Genomic DNA, 26,479 nt, shown 5'->3' with positions numbered 1-26,479 from the left:
AACTTAAAGCAGTGGTTCCCAACCTTCTTCATCTGATGTATGAGATCACATAACCCCACCTGTCATGCTCCAACTGTGTTTATTTGAATTGATTTAAAAGTGGATATTTAAAAAAAAAAAAATGAATTCTCCGTGATTGAGGTGGTTTTATCAAGTTTGCATTCATGCAACTACCACGTAAAGTGGCAGAAGCTAGACCTTTCAATCATTCATCTACTTTTAGCTATCTCTGTGTATCCGTTATGGTTAGCTACTTATTTCAGCTACCTCTTACTGCCCATGCACATTTAATTGCAACACAGGGCTTTCAGGTATTTAAGCGGATACTGAGATAAGTGTAGTGTGCAGTCAGCACAGCTGGTAGCTTACTAGTTATTGTGATAGTTGATTTACTCCAGATGACTTTTATTTATTTTTCTCCTAAACACAAATATGTGGATAATATATTTCTTTCATAATTGATTTCATACAGGTTTTTTTCTTTTTAGTAGAGCTACTCTAAAGTCTGTCCATGTACCCTGCAACTGCATAATTACCTCCTGGGGAACAAATCCTGGTTGGGAACCACTGACTTAAAGTGTGGTTATTTCAAATGAACAATAAATGTTTCATTGTCACAGACATCTGGTTGTGCAAGAGTACCTTTGAGGACCTACTTTGTATGGCTATTAATCCACATATAAAACCTTCACTTAAGATAGTAAATTTTGGTTAATAACTTGATCATTTAAATGACTGAAAAGTGTTTCCCAGTCCCTTACAAGTTTGCTTTTCATTTGCACACGTTTTACGTCTGGTTCCCTTGGCTGTTTCGGGACGTTACCGTAAGTCTACAAAGTGTGAGGTGTTGTGTTGTTGTAGCTTGTCCCACTGGTGTTTGAACACTAGGAGTCATTGTTTACCCGTGCATGTGTTGTACACACTGATCATCTGTACTGTGCTAGGCTGTTGTGTTATGGAGAACATGCTTACTGTTATATTTATTTATTTTAATGTATTATTTTCATTTACTGTTTTATTTATTTACTTTTATTTTTAATATTTATTTTTACAGAATTTTTATATATATATATATATATATATATATATATATATATATATATATATATATATATATATTAACAAACACAACTTTTACTGTTTTATTTACTTATTTAATGAAATGTATGTAAATTAATTGTTCTTATGTAATTTATTTGGCAATACTGTTATACATTCATGCCAATAAAGCTGATTTGAATTGAATCGAGAAAGCTAAAGAAAAGGGTTTACAGCGACAGGGGTAGGGAGATCACTCCAGCTTCTGATCATTTTCTCTTTGGTGTCTCTTGTGCCCTTCAGCCATTCAAGGCTTCTCTCCCACGAGGAAGATTCGTAACTTTGAGGAGGCACGCGGCCTCGACAGGATAAACGAGAGGATGCCGCCTCGCAAAGATGGCAAACAGCCAGACCCCGCCACGATCAACACCAACACCCCTAACAAGAATGGCACTGATGGATAGGCAACAGAAACACCATCCTACCATCTTCACACAACCCACACCCCCTGACTCATAGCCCCCCCCCTCTCCCTCTCTCTCCCCCCCCCCCCCCCCCCCCCCCACTGAAACTGCCTGTCCGTCTTCTGCTCGCCCACAGTCGAGCAGGGAAAAGAAGCGGACACATTGGTAGATTTAAAGAAAAAAAGAAGAAGGCCACAGCACTGGGAAAACAATTCCAGCTGCTAAAAAAAAGACAAAGTTGATGTGTTATCTGGGGAAAAATCTAATTTTATTTATTAAAGATTAAATATTAGATATATTGTGTAATAGCAACAAATCATTGAATGAAGACATTTTGCATGTATACCGTAAGCCCCAACTTACACATTTTATACATTTGAGCTGATCCAGATAGGTGAAGCCCTTGTTATCCAGGAGACACTTTTAGACACAAGTTTCTTATTTGTGCTCTGCATGTGTTTGGAAAGGGAACATTTGAAGTACAAATACTGCAACCTCAGCAGCCTCGTTTGGTTCTTGTCGAGACATTTTAGGCACTTGAGGTTCTACATACAGTGCAGTGTTTGCTTATATGTGTGTGTCAGTTGAAAGGTAAATTATGTATGTATTGTGAAAGGTGAAAGGCAGTCAATCATAACAGAACAATCATCACAAATTACTATTTTATACTTAAAGCAGAAATTTAATGAAGACTTCTAGTCTTAATTTATGAAATTTCCACAAAACTTTGATGAATCCCCAAAAAGATGAATGGGTTTTTTTGTTTTTTTCTTCGCTTCCAGAGTAACAAACTTTTTTCCTGTATTATTGTTATAATTATTATTTGTGAATGAAACTGTTAAGAGGAAGTATTAACACTCTGTGTGCAATGATAGTTGCTGCTGGTGGCTGTTTGCTGGTTATGACTTGATGGCAACTAGGATGTTCTCGCTCCGCTAAACCAAAAAAGGGATATACAGTGCAGCACATCTCTTTCTCTCACCACAACCAGACTAAATCAGTTAGTCAATGCTCCCACCTCTCTGGTGGAAGCACTTCTTCTTCCTCTTCTTCTTCTTAAGCACTGAAGTTAAGCCGACCTCTGAGCACAGCACACGAACATTACGGCACAAGAAACCAACTCTTCAGTTGTCATTTTGAGTAAATGAGGACATATTTGCTCAGAAGGCAGTGGAACTGCTGGCCACAGTGTCCTCAGAACAGACTGATGTTCATTATTGCTTAGGAGATTTCAATGTATTTAACAGAATTATGGGCAGTTTGATTCAATGTTTTATTGTCAAACACAAAAAAATATGGGGTTTGCTTTTGGGGCTTTCCTTTCTCTCTAAAGCTGTAGTAGTGTCTCCATCTACTGTTGATTATTCAGAATGCAGATCTTTATTGGAGTTGTGATAACCATTCAAATAAGGGAAATGACATTCACTGAAATGACAGCATTTTGACCATACTGTACCGAAACTCAATGGAGTCATTCCTCGTGGCAAGGTGATACTATAAAAGGTAAAGTCGCCACACAACAGCTGTTTAGAAGGCCTAACAGTACTGTAATCATCTCAACCATGGCTGACTCAGATACACACACACATATATACAATATTATTTTTTACAACAGGTGGTCATACCAAGATGGAGACCATTAACACTTGCTAAGATTGCTGATGTGTGTTTATTTTTCTGCTCTTAAGTATTCAGCTGTTCGGCTGGTCTCATCAACTCCACTTCTCTTCACACGGACTCCCAACCCAACCCTTTAACCCGCTTTTACTATGACATGCTACCACCTCAACTGGTGCTTCGACACACCTGACTGTAATTCTGTTGTCTTTAAAGAAGGTGGAGGAGAAATAAGCTTTAAGATTTGCTATTCTCTTGTGAATTTACCCTTTTCATTTTTTTTAATTAGGTATTTGTGCCCATGTGCCAGGCCTCCTTGGCCACACGCGTCATGTTTCTTATATCTCAGTGGGGACTTCAATGCACACTAAACCCATGTGGACTCGTGTCACTATGGGAACAAAAATTGAGCGCCCTCTGGGTAGAGACTGCTTTTTGAGGGCGAAGATTTGGTTTTAGGGTTAAGGTTACAATTGGGTTAGCTTAGGGTAAGGGGCTAAGGAATGCATTCTGTCAGTGAGATGTCCCCACAGGGATAGTGGAACAAATGTGTGTGTGTGTGTGTACGTGTGTGTATGAATGGTGAGCCAGGACACTTTCATTCACACATGATTAAATATTAAATGTCGGTAATATTAATCTTGACATCGTTCAAATTTCCAAAATATTGTAGTTCGCCATTATGTTGAGTAGACTTCTGGGAAAGCTTCCTGAAGTATTTCGGTTTACATTCATTACTGTGATGTTACGATTAGTTTTGAAAGTAAGGCTTTTATTGGGTGAGCCGTACAGTATACTGACCTCCTGTTAGGTCCTATACATATCTTGCAGAATGTAAAGAAATATTGTTCATCAAGAATCTTATAATAGCTGTAAAAAAAAAAAAAAAATTAAAAAAAAGGGGGGTGGGGAAAAAAAAGCTGTACCGTACTTGTCATGCAAGGCCATGAAATCTTTTACTTAGCTGTATCACTTGAAAGAAGAGAATAAAATTCAAATACAGTGTTTTATTTGATTAGTGTTGGATGTTGGATCTTATTTTGCTTAAAGCTGCATCAGATAACTTATAAACTTTAGTGCCTCCAAATAAAGGTCTCTGAATTTCGATGGTGTGTTCATAAAGCAATAATGTTTGATGTCAATGTGTTTACAGGTTGTTGCCCAAGAGGACAGAACATAAAACAAAACAAGTAGCAACAGTCATTTTCTGCCTGAAGACACTGGACACTGAGCCGTAGCAGCCACTAACAGACAACCACAATGCTGACGCATGGGAAAGGGATATGACGCCACAGACAGGCAACCAAAAGGGTGTTTCTCTGGGTTTGAAAACTGTTAGAAACATTTGGGGGAATGTAAAGCACCCACAAATATACAGTAAAACATGAGTCTAGTTGTTTTGTAGACATTTTAATTCAGAATAATTACATAGTCACAAAAATGTTTCAGCGTAAAGATTTAAGTTCTGCACACAATGGTACAAAAAAGTGTTTTCCCCCTATTATTAGTTTATGATAAGCATTTGTTTTCAAAACTTTGATACATCAGACATTCTCACTGCGTTGCCCAGTGCAACTCCACCCCTTTCACAGGGAGACTTGAGGGTTAATGCCTTGCTCATGGGCAAAGTTTAAGCATAGATGAGTAATATTCAGTCAAAGGCCTTCTAACATCAAGATTACTACCACCAGGGTTACACGCTCCTTTAACACAGCACAGGAAAGCAATACAGTGTTTTTTAAGTCATTGGCAAAACTATAACATGTATACAGAAATCTTTCTCGCCGAGACCTCTGCTGCGTGGTATCCTCACTGTTCACTAGTTTCATGGTTTTGGTTAGTATTGCTACAACATTAAGTCATTCAAGATTTAAAAACAATAAACATCTTCAGTCAGTACTTAATGTGAAACCTGCGTGTTGACCTCAATAGGTTTTATACATTATGTACATGTTCACATAGTGAACTCTTGAGACAAGCAGCAATATGACAAAGTGTCCAATGCAAAAAATCTGTTTACATAAACCAAATTAGTAATAATGATAAGGTGCCACACTGTCAGATGTTTTGGTTTATAAGTGCCCTAACATTAGAACATGAAAGGGATGATGACAATTTATTCAATAGGAAATTAACTTGATCTTAGACCTGCAGCAAACATGTATATTTGTCTTAACTCTTGATTCTGTGTTAGTTGGAGTGTGGAAGTAGAAACAGACATCACAACAGAACATGGCTGTGCAAACAGTGAGCCTAGAGGGCACAGGCAAGTGTCCACTAATGGGGACAATAGGTCCAAGTTAACCAGAATGAAGTATACAGTGCAGGGAGCCTAAAACCTAACATGTCTCCATATGAGGACAGTGTCTTAAGAGGTTAAAAACATACATTAAAAATCACCAACATTATTCCTTTCTTGCATTCTCTCATTTTACAGTATTATTTAATGAACGCATTGCTTTAACAAAAAATGCAGACGTGGCGGTCCTACTAATAAGAGTATGCTTTAATCTGAAAATCTTTAAATATTTTCTGTTACACTATAATGGACCTGACTCTGAAATTTCAGACCATCACATCAAATAAAAGCAGTTCAGGACATTTTTGAAAGTTAAAAACTATATAAATTATTAGCAAACTATCGTTACTGTTAGTTCAGTCTTGTGCAATATTCTGTATTATTGTGACAATAACGTATAAAATTATATGGCTCATTTTCAGGGCCAGAGCTGTTTGTTGTTGTAACCCGAACTCTATAGAATAAAAAAAGTGCCTTAAAAACAAAAAGCTCATCCCTGTAATAACCAGTACTCACAAGTAACAATTTCAAATTTCAGCAGGAAAGACAGAGTCCAGTTTGTGCCTCGCTCACTCTGCATGTCACTGGTACAAAACACCCGCGCTTCAGACAGCACTGCAGTAAAGAAAACTGCAGAGGGACGGCTTTCATAAAAGTTACTCTGGATTGCCAGCAGCCTATCGTTGGGCACAGTGGACAAAGATAAGTCTCTGTGTGGCACTGTGTCAGACATCAGACAATTGGAGGAGGTACTGGCCTCAGGGCCTGGAGAACAACACAAAAAGATATGCATTCATTGACCAAGTTCTAACGAATAGTTTGACATTTTCTGAAACACGCTTGCTTGTTTTCTCGCTGAGAGGTAGATGAGAAGATTGATAATCTGTCATGTCTGTATGCTAAATGTAAAGCTACAACCAGCAGCCAGTTAGCTCATCTTAGCGTAAAGACTGCAAACAGCTAGCCTAGCTCTGTCTGAAGATCACAAAATCCGCCTACCAGCACCTCTAAAGCTCACTTACACGTTATGGCTTGCTTGTTTAGTCTGCACAAAAACTGAAGTGTAAAAGCGTAAAGTTGTGGTTTTATGGGGGTTACTGGTGCAGGACTATCTTTTGGCAGATGTCAGTGTCAGATTAAACATGTTCATTTGTGAGCTTTTTAGGTGCTAGTAGGCCAATTTTGTTACATTTGGAAAGAGCCAGCCGTTTCCCTGTTCCCTGTCTTGATGCTAAGCTAAGCTAACTGACTGTAGCTTCATATTTGATGATAGTGTATCAATATTTGTTTATCGATAAGTGTATTTTCCAAAATGTCAAACAATTGCTTTAACCTTTTCAGGTGTACAAAAAAAAACACAACACCGTAGTCCACGCTTTATACCCAGTTTGTGTGCAGTGCAAATTGTTTTTACAAGTGAAAAGGTCAATTTTTGATACTGCAAGTTTATCATTGACTTGGCATCAAATCAGATTTTGGCAATAGGAGAAATACAAAACTTATGTCGTCTGGGATTTTCTTATGTAGCTTCAAAGGAATCAGGAGTTACCTGACGTGCAGCTATGTAGTTCTGGGCCGGGGGTTTTGGTCTGTTCCCTGCTGGAGGTGGTGGAGGTGGTGCTCCCCTGGGCTTTGGCCTTCCATCCTATAATGTCAAGTATTGTTAGGAAATGTAGTGAATAGTTATTTGATATATCTCAACTGTATAGCGCAACACATTACCTGTAGCACCGGCATGGGTTGGTTAGGAACTGGCCCTTTGTTTAAGCGGTAAGCGGAGCTTTCTACTGCTGGATTTTTCCTTTGGGTGTGTGGGCTGTCATAAAGAGAGAGATTTAAACTGCTGGCTCTCAACGCTGGCAAAGGTGAGTTTATAGAAACATAGCCACACCAAGATCAGGTGGCGATCACTTACGTTGGCAAAACGGGGCTTTGTCGTTTTTTCCAGATAAACCCAACAGCACCTGCAATGATGCCTAAAACCACTAGTATAACTGTCACCACGATGGCGATGATTTTTCCTGCAGAAATGGAAGAGAAATCGGTTTGGTTCGGTGATCAAATGTAATATTAGTTGAGCAGAAAGTATACATAGTTTGTGTACTGTAAGTGTTAATGACCAGCTGTAGGTGGGTCTTACCAGTAGAATGAAGACTGGAAGATCCATCCTCTGAAGTGCAGTCAGGAGGCATCCAGCCAGGCTCACACTGACACTCGCTCCTGTGATTGCACACCTGAAGACGACAAAAGAAATCCTGTGACCCCGGTCAGGTCAGTGCATGTTGCCATTCACAACATGCAAACTAGCAGCGTGTTTGGTTCGTCACAAATGTTAATTCGCTCGCTGCCATTTTGCTATAGAAAAGATTTGCCACACTTGCTACATTTAGTAGTCAGATCCAACAACATTCATCTCTGCTCGTTCTTTCTTTCTATTTCCAACATAAATATATAGGCAACAAGTATTTTTTATCTGAAGGGCCAAATAAATTCAGTAATCCTGATATTACAGCAGACACACACACACACCTTAATTAGCATGTGTTAGAGGCAACTGACTTATGTACTTTTATTTTATTGTCAGCACATATAATTATTGGTTTGTTTCATATATAACAAAAAAAATTATAAACTAAATTCTGAGTAGTGTGGGCATGTACTTACAGCATGACCTGAGCATTTTGCTGAGCAGTTTGTATTTCTGTAAGCTGTCTGAAGATCCACACACTGATTCTGGCTGCACACCTTGAAAAATACAAGTCAGTGACATACATTGCTTACTCTGATCCACAGTGTAGATTTAGTGCTTTCAAACAGCTGAATGTTGAGCTGTTTTCTTGGTTATTTATGATGCAATCGCAAAACCGAAAACACATTAACAGAATGAGAAGAGCCTTTTACCTTACTAAGGCCACATTTAGTCCCCTCATCCACCTGGCCATAGTCTTTGGTGTAGTCTTCAAAGAAAGATGCCTTGCAGTCACCGATCCTGACCATGCGGCCATAGTTTGGGTTGTCATTACCGTTTTGGCAGAAAAGCTTCCCACAAAACAAATCTCTGCAAAGGAAGAGAGGGTCAAACTATGTGTTCACATTCAGAGCCAATGTATTCTGTAAAAATATTATATAATATAATTTATTTTAACACAGACACGTTACTTTGATGAATCTGCATATTAAATTACAAAGAATACTAGTAAGGGTCCATTTCAGAATTATTACCCTGCTGTATGTTTTACTGAGACTCACTGTTGCTGGCAGGGGATGTAGGTGTCCTTTGCGGGGCGCCTGCAGAAGCCGTAGTAGGTTGCTCTGGCGTTCTGATCATAGCAGTTCGGACGGCCCTCTATAGCACCTTATGACAGAAGAGGATTACATGAGAATATAGACTTTCATATGTATGAAGGATCTTTTTAAGGCAGCAGGAAAGTTATCCTATTTAAATATGATCTATTCTCCCCAACGAAGTGTAATGTAAAATTAAACCTTGCAGATTCTGCTGGTGTGACTGTAAATTTGCCATGGGCTTCGGACGCTGCACAAATGTGTTTATCATCACTTCCTGTGTCCCCTTTGTGGCGCTACATAGCACTTTGCACTATGACTATAACTGAACATGTATATGTGTTCAGTGCGGGACAGTTATCAAGCACGTCAAGTTTGGTGCAGATGTGAGCATGTATACTTTCATGGCGAATCATCGATTTTGGGCGCACGCCGTTTCATGAAAACCCACCATTTGTACAACTTTTAATCATCAAGGGCTTTAGAGTAGACAAGGAAAATCTGAAGTTGGACAGACTAATTCTCTAGGAGGAGTTCATAAATGTACGAGTGTGTAAATCATCCAAAAATGACCATAAAATTCAAAATGGCTGACTTCCTGTTGGGTTTAGGGCATCGCTCCAAGAGGCTTTTTGGTACGTCTGGACATGATACGTGTGCCACAGAAATGTCATACATGTAGGTGGAAAGTGCGGCGGGGGCTACTCTGTTAAAGGTCATTTCCTGTTGCCAGCAGGTGGCGCTGTGACTTTGAGTGAATATTTGCATGTACATGTGTTCGGGGCAGGACTCTTATTAAACATAAAATTTGGTACAGATCTGACCTTGTACAGTCAAGTTACAACAACTTCCTGTTTCGTGGCGAAGCGTGGAACTTTGCCATCACTCTACCCTCACGCTATTAACTGCAAACTCACAAGTTTTACAACATAGCTTCATCAATGTGTTATGGGTTTTGAAGTTGATATATCCAACCTGCTAGGAGTAGTACATTACAGCGTAAAACGTGTCATTTCCGGTTGCCAGCAGGTGGCGCCATGACATTGAGTAAATATTGGTATATGGATGTATTTAGGGCGGGACTATTGTTATAACAACTTCCTGTTTCATGGCGAATCACCAATTTTCGATGACACGCCATGGGCAAACTGGTCGACTGGTAATAACCGTTTGAATAACTTAATTGTCAATGGGTTTAGAGTGCACAACAAAAATTTGAAGTTGATCGGACTAAATCCCTAGGAGGAGTTCGTTAAAGTACATGTTAGTGTAAGTGTGTAAATCGCCAAAAATGACCATTAAATCCAAAATGGCCGACTTCCTGTTGGGTGTTGGGCATCACTCCAAGAGGCTTTTTTGTGCGTATGGACATGATACACCTACCACAGAAATTTCGTGCACGTAGGTGAAACTTTGTCCGGGGACTGCTCTTTAGGGGGCGCTAGCGAGCCATTTTGCCACGACCATGCGGGAAACCCATAATACACGAAAGTTTTTCCCGCGTCTGAATTATGTGCAAAGTTTGGTGAGTTATGTTTAGGCCCCCAAACTTGAGGTTACTTTGCGTAAGAAAAAAACTAAAAAAAACACCCTTCATTTTCAATAGGGACCTCACATGTTTCGTGCTCGGGCCCTAATGACACAAATTACACCAAAACAATGCATGGACACTCACTTGATCCATACATCTTGACACACTGGTTTGACCTCTGTGGACACTGGCCATTGTAGCAGTACCCCTGGTCTCCATTACATGGGATACCATTCACACTAAAGACATCCTCAGGACAAGTGGCACTCTTCCCATCACAGTACTCTGCCAGATCGCACTCATCCTGCTTCCTGCGGCACACCCTGGCCCGAGGCAAGATCTGTGTGGAAGTGGGAGTCACAGTCCGTTTGATCACAATACACATCTTGTCAGGGATGACTTTACTTCTGTGTGCAATGCTTTTCAAGTCTACCGGTATGTGAAGCACTACATATAAATAACCATACCTCGCTTTGCCTGGTTTGTGGTGCTGGATGGTAAATGCACCTGCACTCTTTTAGGCACCATTTTATTTAACTGAGTTTACTGAGCCTTTGGGGCCAATACACACAATATATCTTAAAGTATGACATGGTTTGTGGGGAAATCTTTTTGAAACTATACTTTTGTTTTGCATCAGACTTTGCTTGCCTTCAACCTGCTATAACTGATGTTTTTGGTAACTTTGTGGCAGCGTAAACAAGCATTAGCATCATAAAATCTGACCTTCAAAGTACCTCACTTGTCATTAAACTATCAACTGTTTTGATTTAAACAGCCAATCTCCATTTTAGTGGAGCAAAGTGACACCTTTCACAGTCACATTGTTATCATTTTCATATTTGTAATAAATTAAATGCCCACTAGAGGGCTGCAGCAGATCAAACAATTTATATAACTGTAAAGGAAAATTAAAGGAAGATTTTATAGAAAGTAATCCGTACTTTAGCACGTACACCAGCTAAATTCACATTTGCTCACCTTACAGTTGTCACAGCACTCGCCATCAGCACACTGTGATCCCTCCCTCAGGGTGCAGGTGGTGGCATTGCAACACTGGTTGGGGCACTCCTAAAAACACAGAGCTCATTAGGCTGTTGTTAATCCTTCTCTCTGTTTTGTTGTGTTAACTTCCTTGTGTTACGTTCCCCTCAGAAATGTTCCTGTATTTCCTGAAAAATCTTGTTTTTCCATTCAACGTAAGAGCGAGCTTTGCCCTCTCTTACTACTTTATTAACTTAGGTCAAAATATACACTGTGGCAACTTGGCAGACACTACGCCAGAACCTGATCTAAGTCGACAGTTTCCAGGAAATTAATTGTTTAATTGACATATAATACTTGGACATTTTTTCTTGTGGTATTCCTATGTTACTTGATCAAGATAATCAGAAAAGAATATGGCACACGGCAAGGACTGTCATGCATTACCATATGACTTAAAACTCCACACAAAATGTACATTGATTTTTTTCATATGAAACACTAAATATTTAATAAGCCATCTATTGAAGGGCAGGAATCTTCAGCAGCAAGGTACTCCTGCTGCATGCCAGACCAACCCCACAGCTTTATTTATTTATTTTTTAAATGGGAGGCGGTGTGGGCCAACCAGAGATTGACTTTTGTGGTTTGTGCCTCTGCTGAATACCAACAGAGCAAAGACAGGTCTGGACATAGTCACCGTTCTGCACGATTCCCGCTGGAATTAACTTCTCAGATTACAAGTTGCTTGACTGTTTTGCTCTGCATTACAACTGATGTTAAGGTGGAATGTACAAAAGGCATCAGCAGTTCTGAAGCCCAAAATGAGAGTTTGTAAACTGCAGATGTTCACTGTAAATATTCAAGTCAATTCTACTTTATTATCCTTATACCTCTACACAACAAAACACAGTCTTGTCTTTTCAAAATAGGGCAACTTGCAAGAAAATATAAAAGCGTACACTGAAGTGCCGTGCACTAAAAGAAAAGTTAAAGGGATGACCAATGCATGCTATCAATCAAATCTTTAAAAAAGGGTTTAAGATGTCATATCTGTTCACGGTCAGTTTACTTTTGAGAAGATAGACTCCGTTTGTTCTAGAAATACATGTGCTGGTGCATGTCGAACAGCCTCATTCTCATCATACCTCTGGGCAAAAAAGAACTGGTGGAGTCAAGATCAGACACAGAAAACAAGGTGCTAAATCAATGACCTAGAGGCAGACCCTCTGTCAGACGTGAGCACGCACAGAGATGGCCTCCTTTTTTTATACCATAATAATATTGAGGGGCAGCAGCAAGGCGTTTTAATTACTGAAAAACTTAAGGGAGATTAAATGTTTGTGAAGAGAAAAATGCCTCACCACCACATTCAATCAAAAAGTCTGTTGCCAGAGAGTGAAACCCTAACTATGTGGATCCTCTTATGTTCAGTCATAAGTATTTAAATCACATTATATTTTAGAAACATATTTGTATACAAGCGGACTAAATTTGATCACGCTTTGCAAAACCAGTTCCCCCCATTTTTAATATGGTCCTTATTGAATAGGACTGTTCTGTTGTGATTTGGCGCTATATAAATAAAATTCATTATGTATGTTGGGCCCTGAGCTGCTCCTCAGCATCTTGACCTAAAGAGTAGGGTGGAGATAGAGAATACATTTCTTCCAGAGGAATCAGTGGAATATTGCAAAGTGAAATTATTCTTGGACGAATGCTTGTTTGGTTCATTTACCTCCACAGTGCCACAGTCACACTGCTCTCCTTCCTCCACAAAACCGTTCCCGCACACAGAGGGAGTCACCAGACTTTTGTAGGATGGTTTGTCCAGCAGGCAGCTGGGGCTGCGGCTTGTCAGGTATCTCTCGTAGTTACTGGTGCTGCAGCTGCTGAAAGTCTTAGGAATATTCCAGCTGAGGAAAAAAAAACACACATATTCCTTATTAACTGTCACATTCTTTGAGCCACAGCTGGTCAAATAACGGTCAGGGAATACAGTGATACCCTGTCTGCTCCTACTTCATTTAGCCTTTCAACAGATCCTCCCAGAAAAAGCTCCATTCCCCACACGCCCAGATTTTTCTCATTTTCAAACTTTAACCAACACGGAGAGATTACAAAATAAGATCACCCTTGCTGACAGACACACTTTAGTCAATGATTTTTGATTGAGGCTTTTTTTTTAAACAACCTTTCTTACCTGAGTGCTGCAGCCATAATGCAGCTATCCCCGGAACAAACACAGCCGCTCGAGTCATCATGATCCATGCCCAGATTATGGCCCATCTCATGAGCCAGTGTCGCTCCCACTGCAATGGCCCGGTCATTGTGATCCTGAGAGGTGTCAAGCCACCAGTTATATGAGTGGAACTCAAAAATGTGGTCACTTATTTCTGTTTTACATTTGTTTAAAGCAAACATGCACCAAGTTTTGCCTGCTAACGCATGATAAAAATGTCAGTTTCCTCAATCTGCTATGTGTTTCTTGATATTCCAATTACTGTAATGTTTATGTTTTTTGGATTTACTGAGAAAGTTCTCTATTTCCATGGCAGATAAAAAGGGCTTATTGATAATATTTGGTAACATGACATTTTAAAGAATGGATTATTAATATTGGATTGTTTTCAGATTCTAAAATTTGTAACAAATTTGTATCAAATTTCACAGCATTCCCTCCAATAGTCTGGGTCCAAACCACTAACGCCCTTATGGAAATGTCAGGGGGTCACCAAGGTTGAAAACATTTATTTTGGTCCAATCTATTCAGTAGATTTAAAAAAGATTTAACTGGCTAATTCAAAACAATGACCTGCTGGTGGCACAAGATGAGTGCCAACATCATTAGAATGTATCCACTGGGGACCATGAATGTCTGCACATAATATCATGACAATCCATCTGGCAGTTGTTGAAAAAGCCAATCAAAAATGTCAACCTCATGGTTAGAAGAAAAGTCAGGGGATTGCCAAAGTCAGAGGGATTTATCTTCTGGGGACCATGAATATCCGTGCATAATGTCATAGCAATCCATCAAATAGTTGAGATATTTCACTCTGCACTAAAATGGTGAACCCTGATATTGCGTGGCTAAATATAAATTTGCTAATATTGCTAATATAACACCCAGCCAAGAGTATGTTTTACATAACATACTAACCAAATAACAAATGGAACAAATCTTCCCATCTCACAGTATAGAGATAGATTTGAAGCTGTCAGCAAGCATACTATCCGAAAATGGCAAATACAAGTGGATGTTTGTTCGGATTGTTAGAGAGTTTGGCTGAAAACTGTGTAAATGTAAATCCACAAGTGTAGAGTTGAGATCCACAAAAAAAAGTTTTACATTTTAGGAAGATAATCAAATACTTTTCATTTATTTGTAAATTAATTTAATACATTCACAATTTATTTTTTTTTTTTTGTGGAATTTGTGTATTTGCAGATCTTTTGCTGCATTTGTGAAAGGTCTTTTATGTAACCAGGTGATATAGTCAAACCTTAAATATACAAGAGATTCAAGTTACAAAACCTCTATTTGCACAATTTTCTGCTGTAGCGAGAGTGCTGCAGGTGTTGATTTTAGACAGCAGAGGGCATAGAGGGTTGCTGACTCAAACAGCCGCGTGCTTGCCAAGAGGTCAAGGGGCGCCGCGAAAAATACAGGAAGTAAACTGCGCTATTTTGCATGGACTGGCTGCTGCTGTTATCGGTGAGAACATTTATTAATAATGTTATGTTCTTGTGAGTTATTACGCACAATATGTTAATGTATTTGTCTAGTGGTGTATGATGTATGTATTAAATTCCACATCGTATGCAATTGTTGCGTATAGGATAGCCGATGCTTGTGGAAGAAACCCAACGTGTGGGCCACAAGAGCTCGTTATCCGTGAGTTAGGTATGAAACGGAAGTTAACTAATGAATGTTGTTTTGTTATTTGTATAATTAATGTATCTATCTGTGTATGGACGCATTGTTTCGTGGTTAGCACAACTGATGTGTAATGTTTACTGTGCAGTGTTGTAATTGTTTTTTTTTGTCCCCTTAGTAGAGGTGCCACTGCCGTATTTGTTTTGTAACCGTGTTTATGCCGCTTTCTGTGCCAACTTTGGGCTGTATTCCTGTTATAGATGTAATAGTTGCTGCATCATTGCCACGTGTATGCAGAAGTAGTATTGAGTTTCTATTTTTGACTCAAAGAAGACCATTTTACGGCCACTTTGTTTTTTTTGTTTTTGTACACTCCCCAGTTACTCAAGTGGAGCGACTGCATCTTTGCTTCAGTTTACATAAAAGTAGCAGCCCTGAAGGTAGGAAAACAATAAAAAGAAACCCTGCAAATCGTATTTGAAGTTGTGTGTGTAACTTGTCCCGGCTTCATTTATATAGATTACACATTTACAGATGGATTGTTGATCTGTTCGCATAAATAATTTTGAGTTAAATCTATCCCCCTACACAGGAACAAGTAACTTACCTGTATTACTCCAACAGAGTGATCTGAGCAAAGAGTTCCAATGAACGCCAGTCCCACAGTTGGTCCTTCAAAGTCAATACCACTGAAAGACAAGGAATGATAAAATGAGATACACTTATACATTAATTATGACAAATCCATATCTATGCTTCTCGCCAATCCAAACACATGGCTGATTTCAGAAGGTCTGTTTCATTTGATTAGTTTTTTGTCTTGAAAGTAAGTCAAGTAAAAGTCATGCTTTGGTTATGAAATGACTAAACTAAACTTGTGTTGTTTAGTGTGACAATTTAACCGAGTATCCACGTTTTAAAACTTGTTGATCCTGTGGCCTCAACAGAGTTAAGCTCTGGAAAGCCAAAAGTAACATGCAAATACATGTTTGTTCAGCCTATGAAACAGCTCACACACCTATTTCTCATGATTGGAGTGCCTGTGTTCAAGCGCTAAGAATGTTATCTGGAACTGGCATTCAAAGGCAAATTTTAAATAAAAGAGACTGTTTTCTTCCCTTGTGTGACTGTCTCATGCTCTCTGTGCTTCCCTGAAATACGCAATACATTCTCATACCTAAATGACAGAATAGGTCGACAGCCAATGACTCCCAAAATGACATCACCGATACCCAAAACGAAAGAAGACCTTATCCCAAAACAGCGACAGGTATGAGGTTAAACACGTGGTTAGCGTTGTGAAAGGTTCAGAGTGTGGTTGCGTTCAGGCAACAAAACTACCTGGCTGAGTTTAGGAAAAGATCCTGGTTTGGGTTAAAAGCAGTACGTTATGTTGTGTAAGTCTCGTACTTTTGGTTTCCTACAAACAGTCTCCCGGGTGAAATACAATACACACGCACGTTACTCAAGCACGATGTGGAAACTTCCACTCAGTATTTAAGCGAAAAATTCTAAACACATTTGAATACAATACTTAAAATGACCTTCCATTATTCAATACCATTTGGTCCTATATTTCAGACCTGACAAGATGTGCGTTGTCATGCGGTTTCCTTTTTATCAGATCAGAGTTTCTCCACTTCATGAAAGCGTCCAGATTTGCCCCGGCTGGGGGGGTCACAGTGATCAAGTCACCATTGGACCAAACCTCCAACCCCACCAGAGCAATGAAGGTCCTCAGGGGCTTATATGCCTGTAAGCAATAACAACAGGAGATCAGCAGAAACAAACCATGGGAAAGAGAACATCTACATTGTTCTGTGTACAGAAAAACAGACCAAATTATCTGGAAAGTTTTAGGGCAATTGCTGCTAAATGGCTGAAATGTAACAGAATAAACACAATCTAGAGACTGGATATCATCACAACACTAAATTGCTGACCAGCAAAAGTTTGGACTCACCATGTTGACATAGTTGACAATTTCAAATATCCTGTTTCTCAGTTTTGTCTGATCTTTGTTCCACTTCAAGTACTGTAACAGAATTCCGTCATGTTTAGCGTTAGAGCAAGATCACATCCCATTTCTCAACAGCTGATTCATTATAAACTACCAACATGACTATTTGATACTTAAAAACCACAGTTTTTCACAGAAATGTATATGTCTTACGGCACGGTTATCAGCAACGAGGGCGAGCTCAATGTATTTCTGTTGCTGGACAATAGATGAACCCTGGAGGACAAAAGAATAAAGCAGATCATTTCTTCTGTAAGCTTTAAAAATGCCAGATTTGTCTTTATAGACCATATAATTACTAGACTGAATGGAGTGTTTTAATTTCTTTTTTTTTGTTTATTAGATGCCACATTTAACCTCAGATAGCCTGATAGACTAAAAAGGGGAAGGGTATTAAGACAGCAATGGCGTTACCCCTGATCTGGAGCGGCTGCGGCTTGTTGGTGGTTCAAAGTCTGAACTCCAGCTGGTGTTGGTGACACCACAAACTGCAGGTGTGAAGTTTGTCTCGTTAAAAGTCATCACTGCATGATCCCCCTCATCGCCACCAGACAGGGGCTCGATCAGGTACTTCTGGGCAGACGTTCTGAAGTAACCCCTAAACCAAGATCATGCCGCTTAGTCTTTCTTTTAAATGTGTATGTAAGCTACTTTTTGCTAAGAAAGTTCACCAAATCAGCTTAAAATGTGATAATAACGCACACCTCTGGAGCAACTAGGGGTTAAGTGTCTTTCTCAGGGACACGGACACATTGGTGGATGGGTCACAGTGGGGAATTGAACCCGGGTCTCTCACACCATCACCACCCAACTAATCCAGCTAATACATTTATCTCCATTATTCTGTTTGTAATGTGAATATGTATTATCATGAGGTACTATATGGGAGTGACATGTTTTAGGGTGATTTAAGGACAATTTAATGAAAGTAAGGTTTAAGTGAGCATGGTCTGAGGGCTCACCTGAGTCCATCACAAGTGCTGATGCTAACAGATGATTCGCTGTCATTCACAATCCTCCCATGATAGTAGCAGTGATCCTGATAAAGACATGAGAATGATGACTGGGTTATAGCATAAGAAAATCCAAACTATCCTCTGAATCAGTTTTTCTTACTCTCATACAGTTATTGAACAGTGAAATGGCGTTTTGCCTTAGCATTTTAAAACCATAAAACATTATTTGCTTTCAAAAAGACAGCCACAAGTAATTTGAGTTGAATCACATGGGGAACTGAAACCTGCCAACAAGAACACTTACGATGTCATTCGGTGTTGTGGTGAGGCGAGTTCCATCTTCTTGGTAGTAAGTCTCAGTGTAGTCTTTGGTGAGTAATTCACTGATGATGAAAACATAAAAATAAATGGCCATCATGTCATACTATGTGACATCATGCTTGTATTCTAATGCATTTCCTATGGTCATTATTTATCTGACTTATTTTTGGGGTCTGGGAAAACATACCAAATTACTTAAATATAGAGCAGGTGCTGGTGGGCTGCGGTAAGCTTATTGACCCATTTCCGTTTCTGGTGCTTGTGTGTTGGCAGCGTGTATTGCTGCTCTAAGTCAAAACCAGTCAACTGTGTTAGATTCTTCATTACAGCGAGAGAGGAATTGCATTAAGCGGAATGGTTCTGCTTGAGGTTTTTGCCTCTGCCGCCATGTGGAAATTGTTGGCTCTCTGTAAATAATATCACAAACAGTATTGTCTAGACCTGCTCTATGTGAACAACACAATGAGAATTTGTGTTGTGAATTGGCACTGAATTCAACTTTTATTTGCATATGAGTACTATGGGAAAGCAGAAGCTGTAATAATCAAATAAAAACACATAGCTTTCGGTGTGTCTAACGGCTAGGACACAAACCACTGACATGAAAAAAGGAAATGGCAGTGACTTATCATGGCCTTGGATGATGTGTTAATCATGGGGTGCAGACGTGCTGTGGTAAGCTTACTGTCTCATTTCCAGTTTACACTGATGCGCTAGCATATTTTTGCTGCTCAAACTAAACCCAATCAGTTTTCTTAGATTTTTCATTACAGTGACTAATTATCCACAATACATTTAAACTTGTCCTTTTTTGCGATTCGCACTAAATCCCAAATCACATTCTATTCTGTTTAGCTAGTTACCGTTCTTTAGCTTAGAAATGGCTTCTTTCTCTCCCTCTCCTGTCTCTCTTGCTTGGTGTTCCACCTTTTAGTTATTCCTTTGCCTCCTTTAGTGACAATGGTACAAGTGTAATTTATTTGTTGCTTTTTCTTGTGGCTTAGGGAATTAAATATGCAGCTCTGCACCTATGAAAACATCGTTAGCCAGCCCGCAATTAGCTGGTGGACTGACCAGATGTAGCTCCGATTAGCTGTCCCCCAGCAGAATCTCCCCACTCAGTGACACACCCGCCGAGAAACCAACTGGCAGCTCCATTTGGAGAAAGGTGAAGTTAGCGACACCAGCGACCATAGTCAAATGTATTACTGAGGCAAGAGCGGGCAATGTTGAATCATATTTAAAACTGCTGGCTAAGGAAGAGCCTAAATACAGTAAGATTGTTATTCACGTCTGCGGTAACGACTCGCTATTACACCATTCAGAGGTCATATCTCAAAAAATTACCACTTTAATCTCAGAGAATATCCAAGTTTTTTTTTTTCTTCAAAAGCTGAAAGGATGAATTGGCGTTATATGAATAAAATTAAATTGGATGAACACCTTGAAAGTTGGTTAAAAGTTATTACCATTAAGCATGTGTTTTTTTGTGACTAATACTTCACAGAAGCCTTTAGAAATAAGAACTTACTTATTTTTTTCAAGTCGCATTTCAATGTCTCTTCCTCCCACTGTCATTGCATACTTAATAGTTTCTGGCCTGAGATGCTGTGGAAAAGACAGATGTGAAATTGTGCTTTCAGTACAGTATATTGTTTCTTATTTTACGTTTCTCATGAATAACATCAAACCCATAGCTTGATTGTGTATGTGAGTACAGCCCAAATGTAGCTCTGAATCTGACACCAACTCTTGAAAAACAGAAAAACGTACCTCTGTATGTCTTTTTCTAACTGTGTGAAGTCTGACAGGTCTAACCACCTCATAGTCCTTCGCCTCTCTGAACTCATGACCGTGGCTTTCTGTGGAGGTACAACATACATATTACTTTGTTATGAGAAAGAATATGCTCATTGATGTTGTTATAGGGTATATAACAAGGATTTAGAGTAAATAGTTGTCATCATAACTAGTTTGGTAGTGAAATTCCTGCATCCAGATCCAAATTTAATATAAAAATACATTGTTTGGCATTGACATCCAATACTGGTATGTGTTAGAAGATGTACTTGGTAACGGAAAAAGGAAGAACCAAACAGAGCTCTCGCGTCTATTTAAACCAGCACCCTATAAGGTTTTGCAGTGCTGATAATATCATGCTACACCTAATGATGCTTGAGGTCATGTTATGCTATCTTGTCAGATAACGTCAGGCATTTCAATAACAGCAAATGGTGGCATTTTTCCTGACAGTGATTGGACTGGAGACAATGATTAAACTGGGTAAAACAGAACAGTGCATTGGCTATTTAGTTAGAGGTAGACATTTGTCTTTGGCTTCAAAAGCTCATTTTTTCAGCTGAGTTCAGCTGGAATTATGCATTTGTGGAGAGAAACTCAAATGTCTTTGCAAACCTATGCAGAGAGCAATGTAGGAAATGGTGGGTAAAGCCAGCAGATCTTTGAATAGAACATAAATCAAAGATAAGGCAGTCAAGATTTGACAACAAAAATGCAATGAAATTAATCATAATTTGCTGTGTGCTGTAAGGTTACGTCTACATTATGTTTTGTCTTTTTTAAACTTTGTGTTCCCCACTTCTGGAACACAACCTACGCTCTTGTGACCAGGTTGTCTTTATAATAGTTTAAATTGTGTTTGTAAAACAAGGGTGTTATTTCACTGTAATTGTCAGATGAAACTAGTGATTTAGATGTCTTAGTTGCAACTGCATTCATCACACTGTAATGTTTGTTTGGAGTCAACTGTCCTTTACTTGCCATTTAAAAAGAGACTGTACAGAAATAAAACTTCTTACTTCATTTTTTGTGTTCTCTATTGATTTCACCAGTTCCCAATTTTAAAATTGGGAAATGTTCTTTCTGAATTTGTCTGTTGTCTTCCATCCTCCCCGGATGTCATCTCACGCACATAAAGAAACTTTTTAACCAAAGATGGTATTTCCCAGTCCATGAACGCTGCTTGAAAGGAAATGACTAAGTCACTCTGAGTCATGGTTATGCTCCAGACAGGTACGCAGTGGCACCTGAGAGGGTGGTGGCTTTGTTTTAGTCCAAAGTCTTGCTCTGATAGGGTGTCACAACATCAACAATGTGTTTAAAGTAATAACCATCACATATTCTTTGGCTTATGAAGCATTATTAGGTGGTAACGTGTGTGCAATGTTTGACAGGATGTTACACCAGGCAGGCTAAAGGCACACAATCACTCTGCTTAAGCATTTCTAATCATGTTGCAAATGCATTAGGTCCAGTGTACATTCTGTCACTAAATGTTCCATTAACACTGATGTAAAAAATGTAAACTGAGCTAAAAGTAGATAGAAGTCATTATCCTTAAATTGATGGACGTTACATGCATATAGTGCCTTTAAAACTTTCACATTCATTTAATTTAATAATTACATCATATCATAGTTGTTGAAGAGCAATTTTTTACTTTGTGCTCCGGAGCAGGAACCCACAAGTTAAAGTGCTTTGAATAAATAGGATAAACCTAGGCTTTAGTTATTAATTAGCCACTGTGCTGAGCGGAGGCAACAGTATCCAGTGACTTACCTGAGGGCTTGAGCGAGGCATTTAGGATGAGGACCCACAATAGGATCGTTGGCGTCATTGTCCAAGTGCCGACAGTCCCTGTAACAGAGCAGATCGGTGCTCTGATCAGGCTTTATGCTGTCTACCTGCATGCTGTGTTGCCGTTGTTGCGAGGCCACACCTTCACCCTCCTGGGCCTGTCACAGCTACTTCCTCATTGACAAACATATTTACAACACGCTCACAACCGGCTTGAACACCCCCCTGCTTCTTTGAAAGAATCCAGGAAGAACACTGTGTTGTGGTCAAAGCTGTACTTGTAGTCTCACACATTAAGTTTCATGACTTGCATTCATATCTTACAGTCCCATGGATTTATCAGTAGTAATTTAGACAAGTGTGTTATTTACACACATTTCCTACCTTTTTGATCGAAGAAAAACTGCTTTGCAATAAATCCGCAGTTTGACTCATCCTTTGTTGTGGTTGACCGACTGACTCACAGTACTTAAGCCATATAGTAATTTCCATGCACATCACTTGTGATGCTGCCGTCACCACCATCAAGATTCACGTTTGCCAAATAAAGACACTAAAATTGATCTTCAGCAGTTTGCGCGGTCCTTCCCCCTGCCTCTCTGTCCCTCACCCACTGAACACATGCTTGGAGTCACAGCAGAGACAAAGTGTCAGAAGACAATAGGCCAATGTGCATGCTCCCTCAGTGTCAGACCGGGACAATTCAGGACAGAGCGTGTGGCTCAGGAGCTGGAGCACAGTCAGTTTGTGCAGATTTCTTACTCTGAACACTTCTTGGAGGTATTTAAAAACTGCTTCTCCGCCTGGTGAGTCTATCGTATCATACATGTGGTAAACCTGGCAGTTAGAGTAGTTCCGTTAGATAGAACCCCGCTTCATTCATATAAATCCTCATCATAAACTTTTGTTTATGCCATTTTATGATGCTCATTCATTTCACGATGCTCCATTCATAGCAGGACATGACCTATCTGAACAATTGCCTCTCTGTGTGTGGTGACCACACTGCACTCAAACAATATTCTGGATCTCTGGTTTTCTGGCTTTGCACTCTTGGTGAAAACATCTCTCTAAAATGAATTCAGAAGCTATGAAAAACATTCTTGATACTGGTTCTAAAAAGGATGGATCTATCTTACAACAACATGATATGCACAGATGTAAATTGAAGGAGCTACTGGATGCTGTAATCTGTTCTCTTGTACAGACTGGCAGCAAAGAGAGCCCCTCTTACAGTGAAAGTGATGGTGGACAAAACCCACACTCCTTGTTCTGCGCAATGATATATTCCAATGTTTAACTGAAGTTAATATGAGGCTTCAGCAGTCAGAGGTTCAGTCTGAGCATGTATCTTCCATAGTATTTGTAAAAAGGCTAAGAGTTGACGTGCTAGTGGCTCTGTGAGGCTATACTTAGGTACTTAGGCTTCTGGTTCCTTGTCAAAAACTGGCACCTACATTTCCCATAATGCAACTAGACCACCAACAGTTTTTTTGGGGGGTGGCTAGTGTCAGCTGCTAGCCTCAAGCAGAGATGAGGAGAGGGCATCTGAGATCTGGTAAGCTCTCTTTCCAACTCCACCCAGATTTTATTATATTTAGAGCTATAGCCCAGCTATTCTCTCTCTATCTCCCTCCCTAATCTTCAACTTCTTTTTATTCAATAATATTCTTTAATGTGTTAGACTTTGTTTCATTATGGAGCTGGTTCAATATAGTGTGTAAAGATACTCCAAGTCCTAAAAATATAGCCATTGTGTGGAGATGTGTGGGGAGGTTTGAGGATGCAGCTGGTACAGTTCAAAGATTTAGTAACAAAAAGTGAGCACACTTACAAGCCGAGTGGCCAGAGCATCCAAAATCATAACTAATCCAAACGAACAGAGAGATCCAACAGAAAATCCAAAATGCAAAATCCACATGAAACAAGCAGGCTGAGGACATCACACGACAGGAGAGGAGACAGTGCATGAAAAGCTGAACTGAATGAAACAAGCAAACATTTAACACCAGGTAACAAGCAGGGCGGGACCAAGACCAGGTGGAAGCAATCAGACACAGACACTGATACACAGGCAGGCAGAGTGATCACAAGGGGAGAAGACAGAACACAGGTTACCAAACACAGACCATATCAAAATAAGACTGAACAGATCAGAATAATATATAAGCTCAGCAGAAAAAGAAACGTCCCTTTTTCAGGACACTGTTTTCAGTAAGATAATTCACAATCCCTCCATCAGTGCTCAGACTGTCCGTAATAGGCTGAGAGAGGCTGGACTGAGGGCTCGCAGGCCTGTTATAAGGCAGGTCCATGACAGACATCACTGGCAACCTGTGGGCACAAACCCACCTTCGCAGGACCAGACAGGACTGGCAAAAAGTGCTCTTGACTGACGTGTCGGACTGATGCTGTGATTTACAGGGAAGACGTCCTCCTACCTCGTGCGGTACCCTTGAGAGCTGGGGCAATTCCCCCGAGAAATGTCCGGGTTCTGGCATGTGCCTTGGTGGAAGAGTGGGATAACATCTCACAGCAAGAACTGGCCAGTCTGGTGAGTTGATGAGGAGGAGATGCACTACCTCATGCAGCTGGAGGCCACAGCAGACACTGACTGTTACTTTTGATTTGGACCTTCTTTTGTTCAGGGACACATTTTGCAATTTCTGTTAGTCAAATGTCTGTGACACTTAATTCAGTTTATGTCTTAGTAGTTGAATCTTCTGTTCATACAAATATTTGCACATGTTGAGTTTGCTGAAAATAAAAGCAGCTGAAATTGAGAGGACCTTTATTGTTTTGCTGAGTTTATAACAAAGACTAAATAACATACAGAACTGACTAAAACAAAACTGGCTGAGAACTAAAGATCAGACAGGCACACAATGTGACAGTATCAGCTGTCAAACTCAGATATGGCAGAATGCCACTGTGAGTGTGGAAAGTAGTGCTGCAGATTAACATTGTTGGCAGACTACCATTAAGATTTACTTGTATCTGTCTTCTGTTCTCTTAGTGGGAGCTCTAGGCTGAGAATGAGAAAATTAATTTAGGAAGTACATTTTAACAATAATGATCAACTAAGCATACAAGTGAATACATTTGTTTTCTGTGAAGCTTATGACTTAACCTTTTCAAATTTTGCAAAACCAATCTGTACAGTTGTTACTTCTTCATGGACAACTTATTAGACTAATTCCAGTCTGGTTTCCATCAGAGGCACAGCACAGACAGCTCTCCTTGGAGTCACAAATGACATCTTGTTGCAGTCATGGTGAAAGCCTTCTGGGTTGAAACACTTCCTTTGATACAATAGACCCTACAGTTGTATTGGATCATGTTAGAAAGTGGGTGGGGATATCTGGTAAAGCACTTGAAGGATTTTTCTCCCCTTTAACTTCTTTGTGGCCATCGCTGACAAAGTGCTGATTGTGCTCCTTGGACCTGTGGTGTTCTTCAAGGGCAGGGGTGTAGTACATGATTCTGGGCCTTATACATAGGCGTTCTCTATGGGCCCCTCCATGTCTACTCATTCTAATATCTTTGTGGGCCCTCCTCATATTCCCCCCATCCTGTGCACCTGCTCAAGGGGCTGTTGTAGGAGCAGTTTGATTCTCCCTTTATATTTTCCTGCTCCCTTTATCCATCAGTCTGACTGTCTTTTATCTATTCTGATGATGTTCAGCTGTACATATTTGTGAAACCTGGTGAACTTTCAAAACTGGCCATTTTACAAAATGAGATTAGTGCCTGGATGTCTCATAGTTTCCTCCAGTTAAATCTCAACAAAATGGATAAACTTGTCTTTGCACCAATGTGAGAAATAAATTTGAGGTTGCAGATTCTCAGGACTTATATTTAACTCTGAGAAATAAGTCTTCACACAATGATTGTAAGTACACATTGATTACTAATCGGAGGGTCCTGGTCTACAATAAAGGAGGTGGAGGTGAGATTTTAACACTGTCCAATTGATGAGACGATAGGAGTAGATGGACATCTCTCTCTCATCTCTCTCTATACATTTGCATTTCCTTTTGTCAGCTCAGGAAGAGCCATTGAGTGTATGCAAATACTCCAGATATTATTTGCCATTTGTCTTTGCAGTTACTATTGGCTGTAGTGTTTGTACTTGTTTGTATTTAAGAAGTGAAAAGTGCTCAGCTTGGGAGAGAAAGGTGATCTTTCTCTCCGTGGCCACATAAAGAATTGATTCATCACATCTTTGACTCTGTACCTCTTCTTTGGGAAGATATTCCATCCATCCATTGTCAATCGCTTATCCTGCGTACAGGGTGGCGAAAGGCGGGGTACACCCTGGACAGGTCGCCAATCCCGGGAAGAAATTTTCTTCACTAAATTTTTGAAGCAGCACTTAGGTTCCATCGCGTCTGTTACGTCCCCGGCTTGTCTAGGGGTGTGGGACAAAGAAAGAGATAAATAACCGGGTGGAAAAACCAGGGATGACTCAAAACAAGTTAATGTAT

At 39.8% G+C, this 26,479-nt stretch overlaps 2 protein-coding genes and 1 long non-coding RNA gene across 5 annotated transcripts in view; 2 read left to right on the top strand and 1 right to left on the bottom strand.

Moving 5' to 3' along the window:
- ppp3cca (protein phosphatase 3, catalytic subunit, gamma isozyme, a) overlaps window positions 1–4,226 on the top strand; it is a 29,223-nt gene extending 24,997 nt beyond the window's left edge. For 2 of the 3 annotated variants that reach the window (XM_038704640.1, XM_038704642.1), the window contains one exon: window positions 1,342–4,226. In XM_038704640.1, the coding sequence (XP_038560568.1) occupies window positions 1,342–1,502 (161 nt within the window). In that variant the 3' untranslated portion in view covers window positions 1,503–4,226. The remainder of the gene's footprint in view (window positions 1–1,341) is intronic. The other variant, XM_038704641.1, reaches the window with a different exon arrangement.
- A 282-nt stretch (window positions 4,227–4,508) lies between these two features.
- Window positions 4,509–23,915, bottom strand: adam28 (ADAM metallopeptidase domain 28). The gene is made up of 23 exons (XM_038704639.1): window positions 23,827–23,915; window positions 21,975–22,052; window positions 20,169–20,257; window positions 19,927–20,003; window positions 18,379–18,457; window positions 18,081–18,157; window positions 17,533–17,716; window positions 17,272–17,334; window positions 17,062–17,133; window positions 16,682–16,851; window positions 15,706–15,787; window positions 13,422–13,555; window positions 12,957–13,134; window positions 11,216–11,305; window positions 10,379–10,574; window positions 8,668–8,773; window positions 8,320–8,476; window positions 8,083–8,163; window positions 7,559–7,652; window positions 7,334–7,439; window positions 7,141–7,234; window positions 6,968–7,063; window positions 4,509–6,183 (listed from the first exon to the last, which is right to left on the bottom strand). The coding sequence occupies exons 2-23, from the start codon at window positions 22,030–22,032 to the stop codon at window positions 6,151–6,153; spliced, it is 2,316 nt and encodes a 771-aa protein (XP_038560567.1). The 5' UTR covers window positions 22,033–22,052; window positions 23,827–23,915; the 3' UTR covers window positions 4,509–6,150.
- LOC119892416 lies at window positions 14,882–15,664 on the top strand. Its single transcript, XR_005442552.1, has 3 exons — window positions 14,882–14,936; window positions 15,061–15,125; window positions 15,479–15,664. It is a non-coding gene; the product is annotated as an uncharacterized LOC119892416 (long non-coding RNA).
- Window positions 23,916–26,479: the final 2,564 nt, after the last annotated feature.

The sequence above is a fragment of the Micropterus salmoides genome, unplaced genomic scaffold (genome assembly GCF_014851395.1).
Source record: "Micropterus salmoides isolate LMB-PRFRI ecotype aquatic unplaced genomic scaffold, ASM1485139v1 Ms_hic_scaffold_7, whole genome shotgun sequence".
NCBI lineage: Eukaryota > Metazoa > Chordata > Actinopteri > Centrarchiformes > Centrarchidae > Micropterus > Micropterus salmoides.
The sequence above is the reverse complement of the archived record's forward strand: the minus strand, read 5'-3'. Positions and strand labels throughout refer to the sequence as shown.

What these genes read in the sequence shown, in the direction of transcription:
- adam28 (XM_038704639.1), bottom strand. Translation starts at nt 22,032, where the DNA reads ATGACGCCAACGATCCTATTGTGGGTCCTCATCCTAAATGCCTCGCTC. An exon ending in TTGTCAACTATGTCAACATG is followed by an intron (nt 16,852 to 17,061) that starts GTGAGTCCAAAC and finishes TATTGCTTACAG; the next exon opens with GCATATAAGCCCCTGAGGAC. An exon ending in ACTACATAGCTGCACGTCAG is followed by an intron (nt 6,184 to 6,967) that starts GTAACTCCTGAT and finishes GTTGTTCTCCAG; the next exon opens with GCCCTGAGGCCAGTACCTCC.